The sequence below is a fragment of the Ochotona curzoniae genome, unplaced genomic scaffold (genome assembly GCF_017591425.1).
Source record: "Ochotona curzoniae isolate NIBS_2020 unplaced genomic scaffold, NIBS_Ocur_1.0 scaffold_4763, whole genome shotgun sequence".
In the NCBI taxonomy this organism is placed as follows: Eukaryota; Metazoa; Chordata; class Mammalia; order Lagomorpha; family Ochotonidae; genus Ochotona; species Ochotona curzoniae.
Window position 1 is genome coordinate 3,372,847 of NW_024467123.1, and position 18,813 is coordinate 3,391,659.

The 18,813-nt window shown below is 52.4% G+C and overlaps 1 protein-coding gene across 6 annotated transcripts in view; it reads left to right on the plus strand.

The window, feature by feature from the left end:
- Window positions 1-18,813, plus strand: part of ARHGAP22 (Rho GTPase activating protein 22) — a 169,021-nt gene that overhangs the window by 46,428 nt on the left and 103,780 nt on the right. For all 6 annotated transcript variants that reach the window (XM_040970519.1, XM_040970520.1, XM_040970521.1 and 3 more), the window contains one exon: window positions 14,921-15,120. In XM_040970519.1, the coding sequence (XP_040826453.1) occupies window positions 14,921-15,120 (200 nt within the window). The remainder of the gene's footprint in view (window positions 1-14,920; window positions 15,121-18,813) is intronic.

An 18,813-nucleotide genomic window follows, 5' to 3' on the forward strand; every position in this document is an offset into this window, starting at 1 on the left:
AGTAACCTGAGGGGCTACCATGTTGTTGGCGTTTGCTGGCCCAGGTTCTGAGGAAAGCCAGCCACTCCCTTGACCAACTTACACGGTCCCCCAATATCTTACTTTCATGTTATAGGGTATTCTTCCCCCCCAAAAAAAATGCACCTATAATTTTCATTTTTATGTCAACCACCACTCAACATTTTCTCTTAGGGTTTCTGCCTTTGTTTGGAATATTTCAAAAATAAATTTGATTTTCCGATCCAGGAGGCTCTTTAGGAGGAAATCATTAGACTGACGGGCAGAGCTGTGTGGCTGGGCTGTCTTTGTTATCAGGGAGTATCAAGGACCAGGAAGTATGATGGATTGCAGATGCTGGCCAATACGGTGGTGGGGGCAGGTTAGGGCAGGGGAGGGACTCACATCTAGGCTGAAGCACAGCTGTCCTTCAGTGTCAGTGGCACACTGGTCTAGGCCCCCTATAGATTCCACAGTGTACACTTGTTCAAGTCCTTTCAGCAAAACAGCATGCTATTTGCATCTTACCCATGCACATCACCCCATATACTTTGGATCATTTCTAGATTACTTATAACACGTAATACAATGTGAACACCATGTAAAATGGTTGTTATACAGTGTTATTTGGGGAATAATGACAAGAAAAAATATAGATATGTTAAGTACAAATGAATTTTTTTCTTATTTATTTATTTATTTATTTATTTGTAAAGATGTGTTTATTTGGGAGGCAGAGTGACAGAGCAGGAAACAGATCTTCCATCCACTGCTTCACTCTGTGAATGGCTGCAACGTTATGGGATTCAGCCAGATAGAAGCCAGGAACCAGGGACTCGATCCAGGTCTCTTGTGTGAGTGGCAGGGGCCTAAAGACTTGGGCCATCTTCTACTGCTTTCCCAGGCCCATTCGTAGGAGCTTGACTGGAAGTAGAGCAGCTAGGACTCAAACTGGTACTCCAGTACAGCCAGCAGCATTGCGGGCAGTGTGCCACAATGCCAGCCCCCTGGATTCTTGGAGTAATAAGATGGGATGATATTTTTAAGAAGAGTTGCACTGTGTCTGAACACCTGAGTCCTAGAGTTAGACAACTGGTGTGGAATGTTTAAGATTGAATTATTGATGCCTATTAGAAAATCAAGCACATGGAAAAGCAAGGCACTTACGAACTCCAAGAAAACAAAACAAAAAAAAACAATGCACAAAAGGAAAAAGTGTTCAGCTCAAGCGGGAGCAGCACTTATACGGTATTAATAATGGAAATTCTGAACACTAATTGATCACACTGCAAAGATAACTCTGGGAGAATGTGTTGGCAGCAGGGAAGTGAAAGGGGCAGAATCTTCCTTCCTAATGAGGAATCCATAGATAGAGCTTCAAAGGGAATAACACCGGGCATGGTGGTCCATGCGGGTGGTCCATGCAAAAGGAGAGAGCTGCAGAGGTGGAAAGCAGCTGCCTGCAGGGGGTGGATGATGAAAGTCAAAGGAGAGGGGACTGCTGGGATTTCCCCAGGGCTTGTAGGATCACTGCAGCCCAGAAGTCACCTGACCTCATACAGGCCCAGACTGGGGTATTCGGTGGCCCAAGAGAAGCTTCTGGAACTCACAGGCCTCCTCCTGATGGCTGAGTTCTAAACATCACAGCTCCCCCAGCTACACCCTGGGTAACCTATGCTGCCTCCTGCCCAAGCTTTCCCTAAAAGAGACAGTGACCTTATGAGGGGTTAACAGCATCTGGCTCTTCCTGAGCACCAGAAGCAGGAGCAAGGGCTGGCACAGGGGCTCAGGGTATTATGCCAAGGAGGTTAATCTTGGAGGTGGTTAGACTGGGAACTGGGTAGGAGAAGGAGAGCCACAGGGAGTCACTCAGATGTCCCCTGACTTCCAGATCAGGCCCTAACACCACTGCAAATAGCTTCTACCCTCCCCAACGACTAAGATGCCAGTCCTGGACATTGTCCACCTTGGCCAGGCCTACATCCCAGGCAGAGACCAAACTCTGCCCTGTCTGTACCTTCTAGAAGTTTATTCACAACTAAAACAGGCCCAAGACAAGCTCCAGGAACCTGATAGGAGAAAATTAAAAATTCTGATTTGGGGATCTTTGAACAGTAGCAGCCTCAAAGGACATTGTCATTGGATATTTTTTTTTCTTTTGCTATTGTTTATCCTAGGATTTTTAAATTGTTTTTAATAAGCTTGCATTATAACAAGTAAAACCACTCCTGCCGTGCCAGCATCCCATATGGGCACCAGTTCATGTGCTGGATGTTCCACCTCCAATTCAGTTCTCTACTTATGACCTGAGAATACTTATGAGCTGCAGAAGTTGGCCCAAAGCTTTGGAACCCTGCACCCACATGGAAGACCTGGAAGAAGCTCCTAGCTCATAGCTTTGGACTGCTCCAGCTCCAGCCATTGTGGCCCCCTGGGGAGTGAGCCAGCAGCTGGACGATCTCTCTGTAACTCTGACTAATACATATGTCACATAGATATGTGTGTGACAGAGAGTGTGAATATACACACATTCATGTGTGTATTTATAGGTATGAGTGTGCATATGTATAGTTTTTTTTCTAACCACCCACTCTGCACTCATATATGTAGTTTTTAATTATCTTTATTGGCTCATAATTTCCAGCCACAGTTAACAGCAACACAAAATTATTGAATAGAAAAATAATAATAAAAAAAGAAACAATATACAGATTTCAAATTACACCCAGTTCTGGGCAGCGTGATGCTACTGTGTTCCCCTGTGCACATTCACAGGAATCCAGAGTCAGGACTCGAACCCAGGAACTCTGATGTGGGCATCTCAACAAGCACGTTTTCATTTTTTTAATTGGAAAGTTAGATATACAGAGAGGAGGAGAGACAGGAAGATCTTCTGTCCAATGATCCACTCCCCAATTGACCACACTGTCTGGAGCTGAGCTGATCCAAAGTCAGGAGCCAGGAGCTTCTTCCAGGTCTCCCACACAGGTGCAGGGTCCCAAGGTCTTGGGCCATCCTCGACTGCTTTCCCAGGCCACAGGCAGGGAGCTAGATGGGAAGTGGGGCTTCCGGGATTAGAACCAGCACACTGGTTACCGGCGCGTTCAAGGCGATGACTTTAGCCACGAGGCTACCACCCTGGGCCCTTCAGCAAGCATCTTAAACACTGTGCCACGTACGCACCTCCTCCCTCGCCATTAGCACAGGTAGCAATAGCAGTGCCCACTGCGGCTGTGTGTTGGACTTAGCCGTACTGTAGAGAAGGAACAGCTCACGAGGGGCCGTTACTGTGCCCTCTGCTGCCTCTGTGTCTGCCTGGCAGGCCTCCAGGTCAATACTGGGCACTCAGCAGCAAAGTGCCTTCAAGTCCCTTTAGTTTTTAATATGTTCAACCAGGCCAGTGTTCCCATGTCTACCCCAGGGCTATATAACTGACTTATATCCATCTCTTTACGACCCTGCTCCTTGATCCATTGCGTCCCTTGCCCCCCAACAGATCTCACATCTTATGCTTCATGATGGCATGTTCAAACCTCCATCCTGAATCCCTGTTGCACCACCTCAGAGTTTAGCATTGAGAGAGAAATCGCTGTGGCCCTGATTTTCAGAGGGGAAACTGAGTCTGTGGGGACTTGTCCGTAGGGAAATGTTCCCCAACCTGAGAGTAAGGGTGCTGGGATCCAACCTTTAGGCTCTGGACGTCACATGTGAGGCTTTTACGTTACCTGGTGGCAGCAGGTGGAGAGGAAAGTAGTTTCTAACGGAGAAAGTTCCTCATGCTGTGGTCCAGAGGCCTGGGTGCAGCCAAGCCGTGGGCTTCCAGGGTGGCTGCCATACTGGGAGGCAGTGGGGGACAAGGTGATGCCATGGGGGACAACTGGGCACATGCCGCATTAGCACAGGGGAGCAATGTGGCAAGCTACAGTGTGGGTAGGGGGCTACAGGGTCATGGCAGGAGGTGACCCTGAGATCAGGGAGAGTAGATCTGCACCTGTATAGTGGGAGTGCTTTCCATGGAACACCTCCCTGCAGAAAGTGAGGGGGAGATCCAAGCAGAGTTACTGTTTCCAGACAGTCTGCCTCCGGGACAGGAGAGGCACCTGCTAGTGTCCCCAGCAGTTTGTAAGGACTGGGGAGACTGAAAAACCCAGTCTGAGAACAGCTACCCCAGTCTTGTCCAGCTGCCCACAGAAGAAGCACTAAAGGGACATCTTGGTCTCCAGCCTTCTCCCCACCCCATGCCACTAATGGGAGAACCCAGCTCCCTTGCCCCCTGGAGGAAGGCCGACATCCACAAGGACCCCAGGCTCACAGACTTCTTAGCTGCTCAGGACACAGGGTGCTGCCAGATGGCAGCTTGGGGGAGCTCCGGCTGACCTGGCAGCCCTGGGCAGCAGGAACCCTGGCCATGACCTTACTGTCTGAAAATGGCCCAAGCTGCATCAGAGCCGTGCTGAGAAGCTGCCTTGATCTCCCTGACCCTGCCAGTCACAGGGACCATCCCTGACTCTATCCAAGTCATCTGCAGCCTGCACGATGACCTAACCAGGGTGGAAGTGGGGTGAGCCACGCCAATGGCTCAAAAATAGGTGGGCACAAACATGAAACATATATTTGACTTTGCATGGCATCAGCTCTCCTACCAGCCTGAACAGGAGAGAAAGCAGCAAAGGCAGGGAGGGCCAGAAGAAGAGAATAGAGGCTGCCCGGGGGCTCAGCCCACTGCCCCAAGAAGCTGTGCTAACCACCATTCACAAAGCTCCTCAGATCATTCAGTTCATGTCCCCTGCAGTCTGGGAAGTGGCTGGGTCTGACTCATTTTGTGAGTGAATCCTGGACCTTAAGACTCCAAGCCCTGTGTCCCTTCTCTAGGCTCACGTGGCCTCTGCACAGCCAGCATGGCATGGGGAAGAGAAGCGGGGCTCCCCTCCTGAGTGTTCTTGCCAGTCCTCTGACATCAACCATGGTGTCACCTGGAGCCCTTCAGCTTAGTGACCGTGTGGTGTGGAAACAGGCCATGGGCAGGGAAATCGATCCTGCACCGCATACTGAAACATGAGGCCTCTGAGACTTTATTTAGTTACTTTCTTAAAATTTATGTCGGTGCTGTGACATAGAAGGCTAAGCCTTTACCTGTGGCTTCAGCATCCCCTATGGGCGCCAGTTCGAGTCCTGGCTTGCTCCAGTTCCAACCCAGCTCCTTGCTAACACACCTAGGAAAGAAGCGGAGGATGGTCCAGGTCCTTGGACCCCTGTGCCCACAAAGGAAGCTCGTAGCTCCCGGCTTTGGACCAACGCAGCTCTGGCTATGGCAGCCACTTGGGGAGTGAGCCAATGGATGGGACAGTCGTTGTCTTTCCCTCTTCCTCTGTCTGTTCACATCCCTAAAATCCCCACAACAGCCAAGACAGAAGCCCAGAACTCCATCCGAGTCTCCCTCTTGAGAAGCAGGGCCCAGGTCCTTGGGCCAACCTGTACTGTCTATCTAGGCACATTAACACTGCCGTGTGGAAAGCAGGTACCCCAGGCTGTGGTTTAGCCTGCTACGCCACAAGGTCCACCCCACTGGGGTTTGATCTTTCTTCTTCTTCTTTGAACTTGAGGGTTTCTGTCCCATGTTCTTTCATTCATTTCAAGAAACACTTGTTGAGAGGGTCTGGACTGCATGCTGGGGACTCGCTGCCCCCACCCCCAGACTTGACCGCCAGTCAGGACAGCCCAGAGAGGCATGGGAACCCACAAAAAGGTTTTCCTGCCCTAAGAGGTGACCATGATGGTGCTCCAAGGGTGAGTCAGGGAGTGAGCAGTTAGCCCAGTGAGAAGACAGCCTCGTGTAAGCTCCACCCAAGTGGAGTTCTGAGCTTCTGGCTTCATTCTGGTTGAGTCCTGGCTGCTGTGAGCATGTGCGGAGTGAGTTAGTAAATGGAAGATTTCTCTCTCTCTCTTTCCCTCTCTTTTTCTACCTCTGTTGTTCTGGCTCTCAAATAGATAAGCATTTTTTCTCTGAGGAGTAATTTGGAAGACTGTGATCTTGAATTTAGATTTTTTTTAAATGATGAAAAGAGTTACTATGAACAATTTTCAAACTTCCTGGGCTACCTCCTTGCTCTTTTAAACATCACTGTTCCCATTCATGCAGGTGGTGGCTGGGGCCGGGTTGGGCAGAGAGGGCTGTGCCCCAACCTGTCTGGAGCCCTGCAGGTCCTGGAGCAAGACCCATTAGGAGGGCCCCTCAAGCTGTCTGGAGCCCCCAGGAGGGGCGCCTAGGGAGGACCTTGAGAGAACAAAACCCTAAGTAACAAGTTTAACAATAAATAAATAAAAGGCACTCGGGAGCCAAGAGGTGATAAATCAGGGCCAAATCGGGGCAGTTTTCCCAGAGTAGCGTGTGGACCCTGCTGGAGGTCTCTGCCTCTGGCTGTACGTTGCATTAACTTACTGAAGCCATCTCATCCCTGCCCCTCAAGAGGGCCCGGTCCATTACCTCACCTCCCCGCTCCACATCAATCTTTTGGCCTCGATGCTCTCCCTGGCCATCAATTCAGCTGAGCTCTGCATCACTGTGTGCGCTCAGACCAGCCTTCAAACCCCATCGACTTGTGTCAATCAATTGTGTTCCAGCTCCCGTAGTCTCCACTGCTCACTGGTCCACATGCATAGCTGCAGGTGCACGACCAGCCCTGTGGGCCCTGCTGCAGGACATCTCACATGTACCCACGCAAGTCCTCCACAGCTGCTGCCCAGGCAGGTATACACCCAATCCAGTCTATATTCAGTGGGGAGTTTCCAAAGTAGACCCTCAGAGGAGGATTCAGCTACAGTAATTTATGAAAGAGGGGTGCCTTCCATGGGGCAGGAAAGGCAATGAGAGGTGGGGAGCAGGAGAGCAGAAAGCTGGAAGTCTGGGACATGGCTGCACACAGAAGGGTCTGAGCAGATGAGCACCCCAAGTGTGAAGTGAATCTTGTTTGAAGGTTCATTTATAAATTTGAATGTCAGAGTGTTGAAGAATTGGAAAAAGCAAGAGCAAAACCATCCACTAGTTCACTCCCACAAATGGCCACAAAGGCTGGGACTGGGCCAGACTGACTCCAGGAACCAGGAGCTCCATCCAGGTCTCCCATGTGGATGAAGAGGCTCAACAGTGTGTGCCTCTTGTGCTGCTTCCAAGCGCATCAGCAGGGAGCTGGAAGGAAGGCAGAGCATCCAAGACTCAAACCACTTTTTTTCCATATTTTTTTAATTAAAGAATTTTTTAATTATATTTTTGACAATCTTTACATAGTTAATTAGGGTAAAAAGTTTCAAGGGCTATAAGAAAGTGGGTAAGAGTATTATTTCCATATTGTTTCCTTCATGTTTAAAGGGGGATATTAAGGGAGAAGGGCCACCCAATTTCCCACCCTCCCCAGGTCCCGGATGTAGGGTGTGCTCCAAGGTTCTTGCTCAAGTGATTTTGATAGTTCACCAGTTAGGAGTCATTGCCAATCTTGTCACTCCAAGCACTATGAGGTCGCTGAAGAATCCACTGATTGACATAGTCCATCATAGAGCCTCTGTTTGCCCCGAATTTCGCTGCCAACTTATAGCTGAGATGGTTGATTGACCTGTTCTGTCTTCTCTCTTTTCTTGGTTAGGGTTCTGAGTCCAGCATTTCGATTGGAGATAACCCCAAAGAAACTTTGCCTGAGGTGTTCTCAGACCAGATTCTTGTATGTACTAACAAGTACAGGGACGAACCACTTTTCTTGATACAGGATGCTGGCAGTGTGCATAGTGGCTTAACTTCCTGCACCACAGTGCCTGCCCCTTAGCACATCTCTTAACTCAGCACGAAGCAGGTTTCCAGGGTTTCCGAGTCCACACACTCAGGAGTCTTTGGTCAGGAGCTGTCTTAAGAAGATAACCTCCTTGGTACTCTCAGTTCTCCCAGGACTGCCCAGACAGGCTCCAGCAGCCCGAGAGCAGGCTTCCCAAACAGGCTGCACGCTGAGAAACCAGTTCCTGAGGGTAAGCCACTGAAAAGAGTACCCAAGATTGGCAGGAACAGGTGGGGGAGCAAGCAGAGGGAAAAGGGATCTAGGAAAGTTTGGGCCAAACTCTTATTGTTTCGCACCTGTGACGGTATCATGGCGGCATTCTCTGAATAATATCTGCGTGCCAACCAGCATCTGCCAGGTGCTCCTGCTGCTGTGTTGTTGGAACATCTGAGAAATCTGGTGGGGAGTGTGAGTGATCTGGTGGTGATCTCAAAGACCTCCCCCTGAGACGTGAGCGATCCAATGATGGTGTAAGTAACCCACTAAGGCTGTGAGAGATCCACTGGGGGTGCCAGCAGCCTGGTCACTCAGCATGAGAGGAACTGAGGAGACAGACAGGAGTTAAACCAGGTGTGCCTGCAGAGTAGAACAGGTGTGGCTACTTGCAGCCAACCCCCTTCCCTCCCGCCCCAACTGGGGTCCCGCAGAGGGGGCTTGCTCCCTTCTGTCCTGATTGGCTGTATTCCTCACCTGGGGCCCCTGCAGGCAGTGGCCATCTTTCTTCCTTGTGATAGTGGCCGGGATCCTGGCATGGTCCTCCCAGATAACCATCACGAACATCCATTCCATGAGTGCTCACCTTCATTGCTATTTTACATCGACCAGGGGTCCGGCTGCATTCCAAAAAATTGTCCATTTAAAATCCCTTCTTCGTCATCGCACGAGCCACACCTTCCTTGTCATCCGCAAGCCATGCACGAACTTCTTCCCCATGTGAAATGAACCACGTCTCAGCCCCACGCTGTGTCTCCTGACCGCATTCACGGCTCCAGCTCGGCCAGGCCTCCTTCCCAGACCTGACACTGTGCCAACGCTGGCATTCAATGAAAACGCCCCACCTTCACTGTGGCTTGGAGCTGTGCTGGTCTTCCCTCGGCATCAGGCACTGTTCTGTTTATTGTTCTGCAGCTTGCTTTCTTCCACTTCCAGTAGTAACAGCATTTAAATAAAGGTTACAGCAGGAAAGAGGACATAGCATGAGTGAAGAGGGATATGTATTTTTTTAAAGGTGGTCAGGAAGGGCAGTGCTGGGGGAGATGGTGTTTGAGTAAAGAGAAGATCTGAGAAGAATCCTTGCAGGTGTCGGCTGCCGAGCTGGGCATCCGGCACAGGTGTGGCCAGGAGCATTAGAGGCCAGGGGGGGCCAGGAATGGGTCCCCAGTCTTGGGGGCTGTGGGGATGGCTCTGACTTTTACTATGCGTGATCTTGGGCATGCTTCAGGCTTCACACGTAGCAACTTGGTCTACCGCCATCTTTGAAACTTCTCCCTGACCTGGCCTGTGGGCACGAGGCCTCACTGGGGGATGGCAGAGCAGGGAGGCTGCAGTGGTGACTCGGAATGACCCAGGAACAGAGCTTCCCTGGCCAAGCTAGGGGACGCCGAGGGAGGAACAGGCTCCAGGGCAGGGAAAGACCTGGAGTTCAGCTTTGGACTTACGATGTTGGAGGTGTCTAAACAGCAGCGTGACTCATGGTCTCGAGTCCAGGCTGGAGCTGCCCAGGGCACTGCTGGTGTGTCAGTCATGAGAAGGGACCTGCCTCAGGCACTCAAATGGAGAAGGGGAAAAAACCCAGACTGCAGCAGCCACTGCAGTAGCAAAAGGGCAGGAAGTAGCCAGAAAGAGGGAGGGGTAAGTGGGGTCAGGCTCTGGGTACTTTAAGGAGTGAGAGGTCCCGCCTGGCCCTCAGAGGGAGCAATGAGGGTGTTTTGGGTGGCACAGAAGTTGATGGGGTGGGAGGGAGCCTGGCTGCAGTGGGTTCCAAAAGGGAGCAGGGCAGGGAATGAAGGTGCCACTTTCTAAGGGGTTGGATTCCAAGGAGAGCTGGCCATGGTCACTTACAAGGTTGAGCATTGCTCATCAAGAAGTCTGCACTGTTCCAAAGTCTGAAACTTTTTGTGAGTGCCTGCCAACACAATGCCAGCATAAGTGGAAAATTCCATGCTTTGAAACTTTGCTGGTTGTGCAAAAACGATTTAAAAATACCAAATAAAGCTGCCTTCAGGCCTTGTGCATAAGATAGATGTGAAACACAAATCTGGATTCCGTGTTTGAATTTAGGCCTTGTCCCCACAATACTTCATTATCTATGGGTCAGTATTCCAAAATATGAAAACAAAAAACCAAATACAACATACATCTGGGTCCCATGCGCCTACATAACCCACAAACTTCAATGTCATTTACATTCTTGTACATTTCCATACCACTCCTGTAACGGGATGCAGTGCAACGTAGTCAGCTCTTTTCCCACTGCTAGACCTTTACATTTTTTGCGTGCTTATTTTTATTTTTAATTATGTGTTATTTATTTGAGAGAGAGAGAGAGAAGGCCTGGCCACTGGTTGACTCCCGGAGTACCCCCAATGGGCACGAGTGGAGGCTAGGAGGAACGAGCTGAGAAGTCAGTTGGAGTTCCCACGTGGCCGGCAGAGACCCAGCTACCCAAGCCATCACTTCTGCTTCATGGGGTGCACGTTAACAGGAAGTTGGGACCAGGAATCAAGCCCAGGCAGCTGAGATGTGGGAGTCCCAACCAGCATCTTAAGCCACAAGGACCAACATCCATGTTCCCCACCTGCCCCTACCACACTTTTTAAAAAACTTTGACAGCAGGGCCAATGCTGTGGCAGTGTGTGTAAAGTTGCTACCTGTGGCACCAGCATCCCCTGTGATGCTGGCTTGAATCCTGGCTGCTCCAGTTCTCATCCAGTTCTCTGGAAAGGCAGGGGAGAAGGGCACAGGTACTTAGACAGCTGCAGTCACATGGAAGACCCAGACGAAGCTCCTGGCTTCAGACCAGCCCAGCTCCCGTTTGAGGGAATGAACCAGCAGATGAAAGATCTTTCTCTCTCTCTGTTTCTCTCTCACTCTCTGTAAATTTGCCTTTATAATAAGTCAATTAATTTTTAATTTAAAAAAGAAAAAAAGGGTAGGAGGGAATTGCATTTCCAGTATCAATCACTGGAATTCAAGTTCACCTTGAGATGGATGGTCCTTGGCTGTGAAGTCCTGTGTGCTTGGGCCTGTCTCCAGAGGACAGAGGCGAGAAGCAGAATTGCAAGGAGTATAGAATGCACGTGTTTTTTATTTTAATACGTACAGTCCAGCTGCCTCCTCCTATAATGACTTGTTGATGAATCGCAACCTCAATAACCTGTGATGACCAGGCCTATAAGCACCCCCTGAGCCTCCCGCCTCTTCGGTACAGGTTGCACAGCTCCCTACAGCTGTCTCCGAGCTCACACCCTTACACACCTCTCCTGATCACTCGCGTGTCCTCCTCTGAACACGCCCTCCTTTTCTCTTTTGTTTCCTCCTAGCACTGACAGGTGATAGAGCCCTGAGCCTCCCCCAACTGCCATGGAAAAAGGAAGGAGACAGTACTGGGGATGCAACCCCACCCCCGGTGTTGCCATGACAATGCCTAGGCTGCACAGCCCCTGTGCCCATCCCTGGTCCTTGAATGCCCTTCACCCGCGCTCTTTGGACCTCTTATGTTTGAGTGACATGTGGTCCCATCCCACTCAGTCCTTAACCCCGGGGGGGACAAAGTCATCCTGTCCCCAGAAGACCTGGCCTTTGAGACGTTTCCTCCTGCTTTGCCTCTGGTCTGAAGCACTCAGGAGCTGGCCACCATGGCTCAGCTCTGCCCTGGGAAGAATCACAGTGTCCCTAGAGACCATGACCTGGCTTTGAATCCTGGCTGAACCATGCCAGGATGGTGGCGTCAGCCATTCCTCTCCTCTGAGCCACTGGAGGGAGTGAAATGATTCATGCCACGCAGCCCCACCCCAGCCCTGTCCACTCATTCCAGGTCCAGGGAGGAAAGCATGCTCCCTCTTTTTCTTTAAGATTTATTTATTGGAAAGTCATCTATACAGAGAGGAGGAGAGACAGAGAGGAAGATCTTCTGTCTGCTGATTCACTCCCCAAATGGCCACAACGGCTGGAGCTGCGCTGGTCCTGGAGCCAGGAACCTCCCCCGGATCTCCAACGTGGGTGCAGTGTCCCAAGGCTTTGGGCTGAGTTCTACTGCTTTCCCAGGCCACAAGCAGGGAGCTGTTTGGGAAGCAGGGCCGCTGGGGTTAAAACTGGTGCCCATATAGGATCCTAGCACATGCAACGCAAAGACTTTAGCCTCTAGGCTACCACACCAGGCCCACATTCTCCTTCTTGTCCAGCTTTTCCAGGAAGGCTGGACCAGAGCGACTGCAACGAGAGCTGACCCCGCTGACACCGGGTGACTGGCAAAGCTCACGATGCCTTGTCCTGGTTCAGCCACACATTCTGACCCAGGTGCAGTCCAGGTGGCAACAATATGGAGGGAATTGGGGTGGAAGCTGCAGTACAGACAGCTCCCTGGGGCATGGGGAGGTGTGGGATCCCTGCCCACACCCACCCAGGCCTTCTTGCCTCCTGCCACAGCCCACAACAGAGTCTTGCTGTCCCGGCTGCTCCACCTGCTGAGTTCAGGCTCCAAGTGCTGGCGTCTCTGGGAAGCTCTCTCTTCGATCCATCTCCCTACCTAATCTTTTCTTCCACTCCCACCAGGCAGAAGTGTTTAAGCACCCATGGGTCTCTCGGTCTTCATATGGGGTGGGCCGCCCCTCCATCTCATGTCCCCTTCCCAAGGCCTTCCTATCCAGGAAGAGTTCTCTGTGTCCACTGACTGCACTGATTCCACCATCACCGCTCACCTCAGCTCTGTCTCCATGAAGCAGCTCTTGTAGTGTGCCACGACCACCGCTGCATCCCTTCCCCTAGCAAGCATTATCCCCTTTGGTTGACCCCGTTGGGATCTTCTACAATGGTGTCATCCTGGTTGTTCTCCCATCCCTCTGGGTGCTCCTCTTCAAGCCCCCTATGCCACGTGCCTCAGGGTTCTCCTCCCAGCACCCCCTCTTTTCAAGCCCCTGGGAGGTCTCCTGGGTGCCTGTGTTCTAATGAGGCTGAGTGAACCAGCCCTGAACTTCAGGTAAACTCACACTCATGAACCACCTGCCAGTACCACCTGCTTGCAGAAGCGTGGTCTTGGAAGCTGGCCCCACTTCTGCAGACCTCAACTTGCACATCTGTAAGATGAAAGTAGCATCACTTGTCAGGAGCAAAACAAAGTAATTCCCACACAGCACCAGGGTGGGGGCATTGCGCAGGTGTCAGCACGCAGGGTATAGCAACTCTTCTTGCCATTGTAATTATTCAACGCACACTCGCTGAGCTCCTCCTGCATGCACGCCCAGGCCCACAGCTTCCTCTCTCAAGCTCCACTCTCTCTGTCACACTCAAGGCCATCTCTGACTTCCTTGTGGATACATCTCAGACAAGGAGCACCCAGTGTGTTCCTCCTGGATGCATCACTGCCCTGCCCCCAGTCCCTCACTCTGTGCACACCATGGCCAGCAGGTCTCAGGGACGCACTGTCTGCCATCCCTTCCTCTTCTCACTGGACTGACAGCATCGTCCTTCCCCGAGAGGACCCCAGGCTTCCAAGGCTCCTCCTGAGTCTGCAGGCTCCCCTCCCCACACCTCCTTGGTGGTCCCTTCTCCAGGGGCCGACCACCTGGATGGGGTCCCCAGACAGCCAATGAGGCACACACTTGCATGTCCACATTCACACGTTTGTGTGTGTGCACTCGTGTTCTCCCAGAAACCTGCCTGGAGCTGCATGGTTCTGTTGCCTGATGGTGCGTTAGGAAAGGATGCAGAACTGCCAGCTCAGCGGTGGGGTCTGCTGCATGCCTAGGAAATACTATCGCCACGCTGGGGGAAAGCAGTAAGCCACCTGCTATGTGGTGGGGTCTCAGATGGCTGTCTCGGCCCCTGCCAGCCTGTTTGCACATGTGGAAGGTGGAGGCAACAGCATGTGCTGTCCATGGAGACAAAGTCATCCCCACAGAACCCTTCCTTCCCAGGCACACTGGCAGCTGCATATGTGTTTTGGAGATTCCTTGTGGTAGACACAGGGTAAGAGTCAGAAGGCAGACCAGCAAGGGGTAAGTGTATCTGCAGTGACTCAGTAAGGGGAACAGAAAGGAAGGAGAAAGCAGGGAAGGCGACATCTGATTTGGAGATTAATTGTAGGGAGGGATGTGCTGTCAGAGCTGATTGGTGGAGGAACCTGGATAAGAAGGAGAGGAGGAGCCACAGTGGGGAGACAGGCACCTGAACGATTAGGATGGTGATCTCTGGGGTTGTGAGAGAGGCCAGATATCCTTGGGCCCACATAACAAGAGCCCTGTTCAGATGCAAGCTCCAGGAGGAGGCACGTGTCTGCGTGGCTTTTATTTCACGGCTGTATCACCAGTTATTGGAACAGTCCCTGCCACAGAACAGGCACTCAATAATAATGGCTGAGTGCATACATGAATGGGTTGTCGAATGAATGGATGGGACAGTGAGTGGATGGATACATGGGTGAGTGATGGTAAGAATGGATGGATGCCTGAATGCGGGTGGAGGCATGTGTGCAGATGGTTGGACACACACCTGCCATAGACCATGCACCTGCCATAGGCCGTACACCTGCTGTAGGCTGTGCACCTGCTGTAGGCTGTGCACCTGCCATAGGCCATGCACCTGCTGTAGGCCGTGCACCTGCCATAGGCCATACACCTGCCGTAAGCCGTGCACCTGCCATAGGCCATACACCTGCCATAGGGAGACCTCAGGAAGCTGCTGCTGCATTGCTGCATTGCTGCAGCACATGCTCTATTGAACCCAAGGGAAAGTCGGCCCTGCAGGCTCAGTGCTGCTGGCCTTGGCTCCCAGGCCAGGCAACAGGGCAGCTGGATGCCAGGACAGGGTATTAAGCATCAGGGACTGGCCACAGATGTGCCAAGCTTCTCTCTCACCATGTGAATGTGTGTCTTCTTGGCTTGCAGCCCGCTCCAAAAGCCTGGTGATGGGGGAGCAGAGCCGGAGCCCCGGGCGGCCACCCTGCCCGCACAAGCCGGGCCCCGTGCTGAAGGCTGGCTGGCTGAAGAAGCAGAGAAGTATCATGAAGAACTGGCAGCAACGCTGGTTTGTGCTGCGTGGGGACCAGCTTTTCTACTACAAGGACAAAGATGAGACCAAGCCTCAGGTGAGAGGCACATGTTCCGTGGTCCTGACAGGTGGGGGAGGGTGTTATTCTGGGGCCGTAACTCTGGGTAACCTGTTCCCAGGATGGGGAGGCACAGAGAGACCCTCCCTTCTGAATCACTCCCCACTCCAGTGCCTGACCCACTGACTCCATGGGGATGATGCTTGGACCCCTGGTCCTGGCCCCACAGCTGGCTTCACACACCCACAGCTTCTGTCACGAGTGTGCTCTCAAGAAGGACACACATGCACCCACTCCTGTTGTAATGTGACCCATCGGCGAGACCCGCTCCTGCAAAAGCCCTGTGCCTGGCACCCTGTCTCCCATCAGCACACCCCTCACATGCTTCCACCACCTGCCCTCTCCTGCCGGCTGCACCACATCCACTCACTCAGAGCAACAGGTGCATCCTGGCCATGTCTGGACCGCGCACATGCGTGACCTGGGGCACTGCATGCTGCTCACGCAAGGAGCGTGGACTTGAGCAAGCTGGGCCCCTGAACACTTCCTGTCCATGGGCTCTGCATGCTCCGGCTCAGCTCACCACAGGTGGAAACCATTTTAAAAGAAACAAATAGCTTCAAATATTGAACATACATTGTTTTTTACTGTATAATACTGCTCATCTCCCAAACAATGCAACATTAACAACTATCTCCCTGGCATTGATAAGTCATGTAGAGGTGGTCCAGTGTATAAGGTATATATGCATGCCTTACACGCAGATGCTACACTGTGCTGTAATGGGGCTGGCATGGCCGTGGGTTTTGCCATCCGTGGGGCTGCTGGAAGTAAATTCGTGCGCGTGAAGGCAGGGCCTTGTTCCTCCGTGCACGTGGAGATGGGGCCATGTCTCATCAGGGGGAACCATGAGAGGAATCCAAAAAGGACGCTCTCCCAGAACGCCCTGGCACGGCACCAAGTCGGAAGGAGCTGTGAGGCCCCCTCCCTCACTCAGTGTCAAGAGCCTCAGTGCCTCGGTGTGGGGGTATGTGTAGCCCTCACGATGTAGGGGCAGAGAGAGGGCCTCCAGGGTGGGTAGGGGTCACCAGGAGGCACCTGGGAGCCGGCCTGGGGCTGATGTCAAGTTCAGGTGAGGAAATGGCCCTTTTCTGCCACTTTCCATTCCCCCGAGTCAGCCAGAGTACAGCCGCTGTGCAGAATGAGGGTGGCCAGTCACTTTCCTCTCTTTAAAATAATGAACAGGGTGGGACAGGGCAGGAGAAAGCCAGTTGCTGGCTCAATCCCTTAATGGTGGCAATGGGCAGAACTGAGCTAGTCCAAAGCCACGAACCAGGAGCTCCTTCCAGGTCTCCCACATAGGTGCAGGGGCCCAAGGTCTGGAGCCATTCCCTGCTGCTTTCCTACACTAGCAGCAGGAAACTGTATAGGAAGTGAAGCAACAGGACTGGAACTGCCCCCATATGGGAAAATGGTGCAGCAGGTGGAAGACCAATCCACTCTATCACCATGCTGGTCCTAATAGCTCCTGTATTTATTCTAAAGGTCACTTCTGATGATGCAGAGTATGTCTGGCCTTCATTTATGGCAGTGACATCAAGTTCGCCTTCATTAAATCTATTTGTGAGACAGATGTTTGGCCTAGCAAATCAGACACCTGTTAGGACATAGATCCCGGTTGCGTTGCCTGAGCTCAAGCCGCAGCTCTGGTTCCTGACTCCAGTGCCCCACAGGTGCAGGCACGGGGAGGCAGAGCTGATGGCCCCAGTGTGCTTGGACCCCTGCCACCCACAGGGGAAATGAGATGTGTTCAGCTTTTGGCTTCAGATCAGCCCAGCCCCAGCCACTGTAGGCATTTGGGGAGTGTATCAGCTGCTGGGGGCCTCTCTCTCCCTCCATCTATCTCTCTTTATTCTTCTCAAATAAATAAATAAAGCAAAATATATCCAGGTTAAGACCATAAAATGCACTAGAAAAATCAGCTTTCACATGAACAGCAACACAAACAAAAGGCGAAGGCAGTCCCAAAGGAAGATCTGGGGCAAGGGTAGGGTAGCTGTCCAGGAGAAGGGGGAGGCCCTGAGCCTGTCTGGCCTCGCAGAGAGAGACCTGGAGAATGGAAAATGGCAGAAAACATCTGATTTGCTGTAGAGGGTCTCAGCGGGGAGCCAGTGGGAACCTGGAAGTCCCACACCACAGCGTTGGCTGCAGCGCCGGCCGTGCAGTCCCTTGCAGTCGCTGAACCGTTATCTGGCTTTAGACCTTCTCGTTTATAAAGTGAAAACAACATGAGGAGTCGTCAAAACACCCATGGGAAGTATGCATGGCTGCTCAACTCCAGCTTCCTAGAGCTGCCTGCAGAAGGACCCAACTGGGGAACATTGGCATAACCGAGGACAAACCCCGGCACCTGGGCACTTAGATCTGAGGCCACGTGTTGCCCCATAGCCCTCCTACTCTCCCTATGTCGCCACCTGCCATTGCCCCCACCCCATAGCCCTGTCTTAGAGTCCTCCTCTAGGCTGGGCACCACCATTTTCCCTCCAAACCTCTGCCATGACCCTTCCGCAGTACGTCGGTTTTCCTACCTGGCCAGCTGCAGTGGCCAGTCACCCCAATGACTGTGACCAGAAGCTGCCGGGATCCCCAGCATTTTGGAGTTCGGCCCATCCTTGGCCAAGTGCATGAAGGCAGGTTCTAATGATCCTGAGGTCACCCAGGCTGCACCTGTGATGGAGGGAGTGATCTGCTATGGGCAACCCCATCAGCTGGTGCCACAAGGCACTTCTGCCCCTGCCCTTTCCTGACCTGCACACTTGTCTCCCTCCCTTAACACTCTTCCCAGGCCACAAGTAGCTTTTAGTGGAAACAGCCAATAAAGTAGGGGCGTTAGTACCCAGAGTAAGCCACCTGGATGGACCAGGCACCAGGACACTCACCATCAGGCTGCACATTGGGTCTATGAAAGTAGCCAGCTGCTCCCAGCAGGTGCCAGCTTCTGCCCAGGGCTGCTGTGGCCACTCAGGCCTGGCTAGCACTCCCAAAGCCTCATGGCACATTATAACTCTCACTCCCCTGGCTAAAGCCCTCTCCCCAACAAAGCCTAATTTCCGAAACCCCTCGCCTGAGTCCGGCTCTCAAGGGGAACTGTTGGTGCAGTCAGTCTCAGCTGGCTCCCTCTATGCCGCCGCAAAAGAGCCCCACGCATTTCTGTGTAATTGCATGAGCAACATGTAATGGACTAATTCCCAGGATCTGGTTCCTGGAAACCTGTGCCCTGCTCGTTGTCTGCAGTGGCAAAGCGCCCTTCCTGTCAGGTGGCTGCCCCAGCTGATGGGAGTGTCAGGGAGAGGTCAGCCCGTCCTCCCCAGTGCTCCCAGAGCTCGCAATGCAAGGCCTGCCTCACCCTGAATCACCCTCTTCCCTCCAGTCCTCCACCCCTGTGGCTGTCTCCAAAGCCTTCACCTCTCCCCCACCGCCTCCTTCAAACAGCAGAGTCATGATCAGACAAGGAACAAAGCCATGAGGGACAGTCCAGTTGGAGAAAGAGCAGGTGGTTTGCGTGAGCTCAGATGCAAAGACAAGGCAGAGAAAGTCTGCCCTTGAGCCACAGCTCTGCCCGATCCCTGGCCCCAGTGCTCCCAGCGTACACAGCCTTTGGGTTCCCTAAAGGGGATCCCGGGTCTTGCCACCATCGTGCCCGGAGCCTCCGCTGGAGCCCTGAGAGCTGTG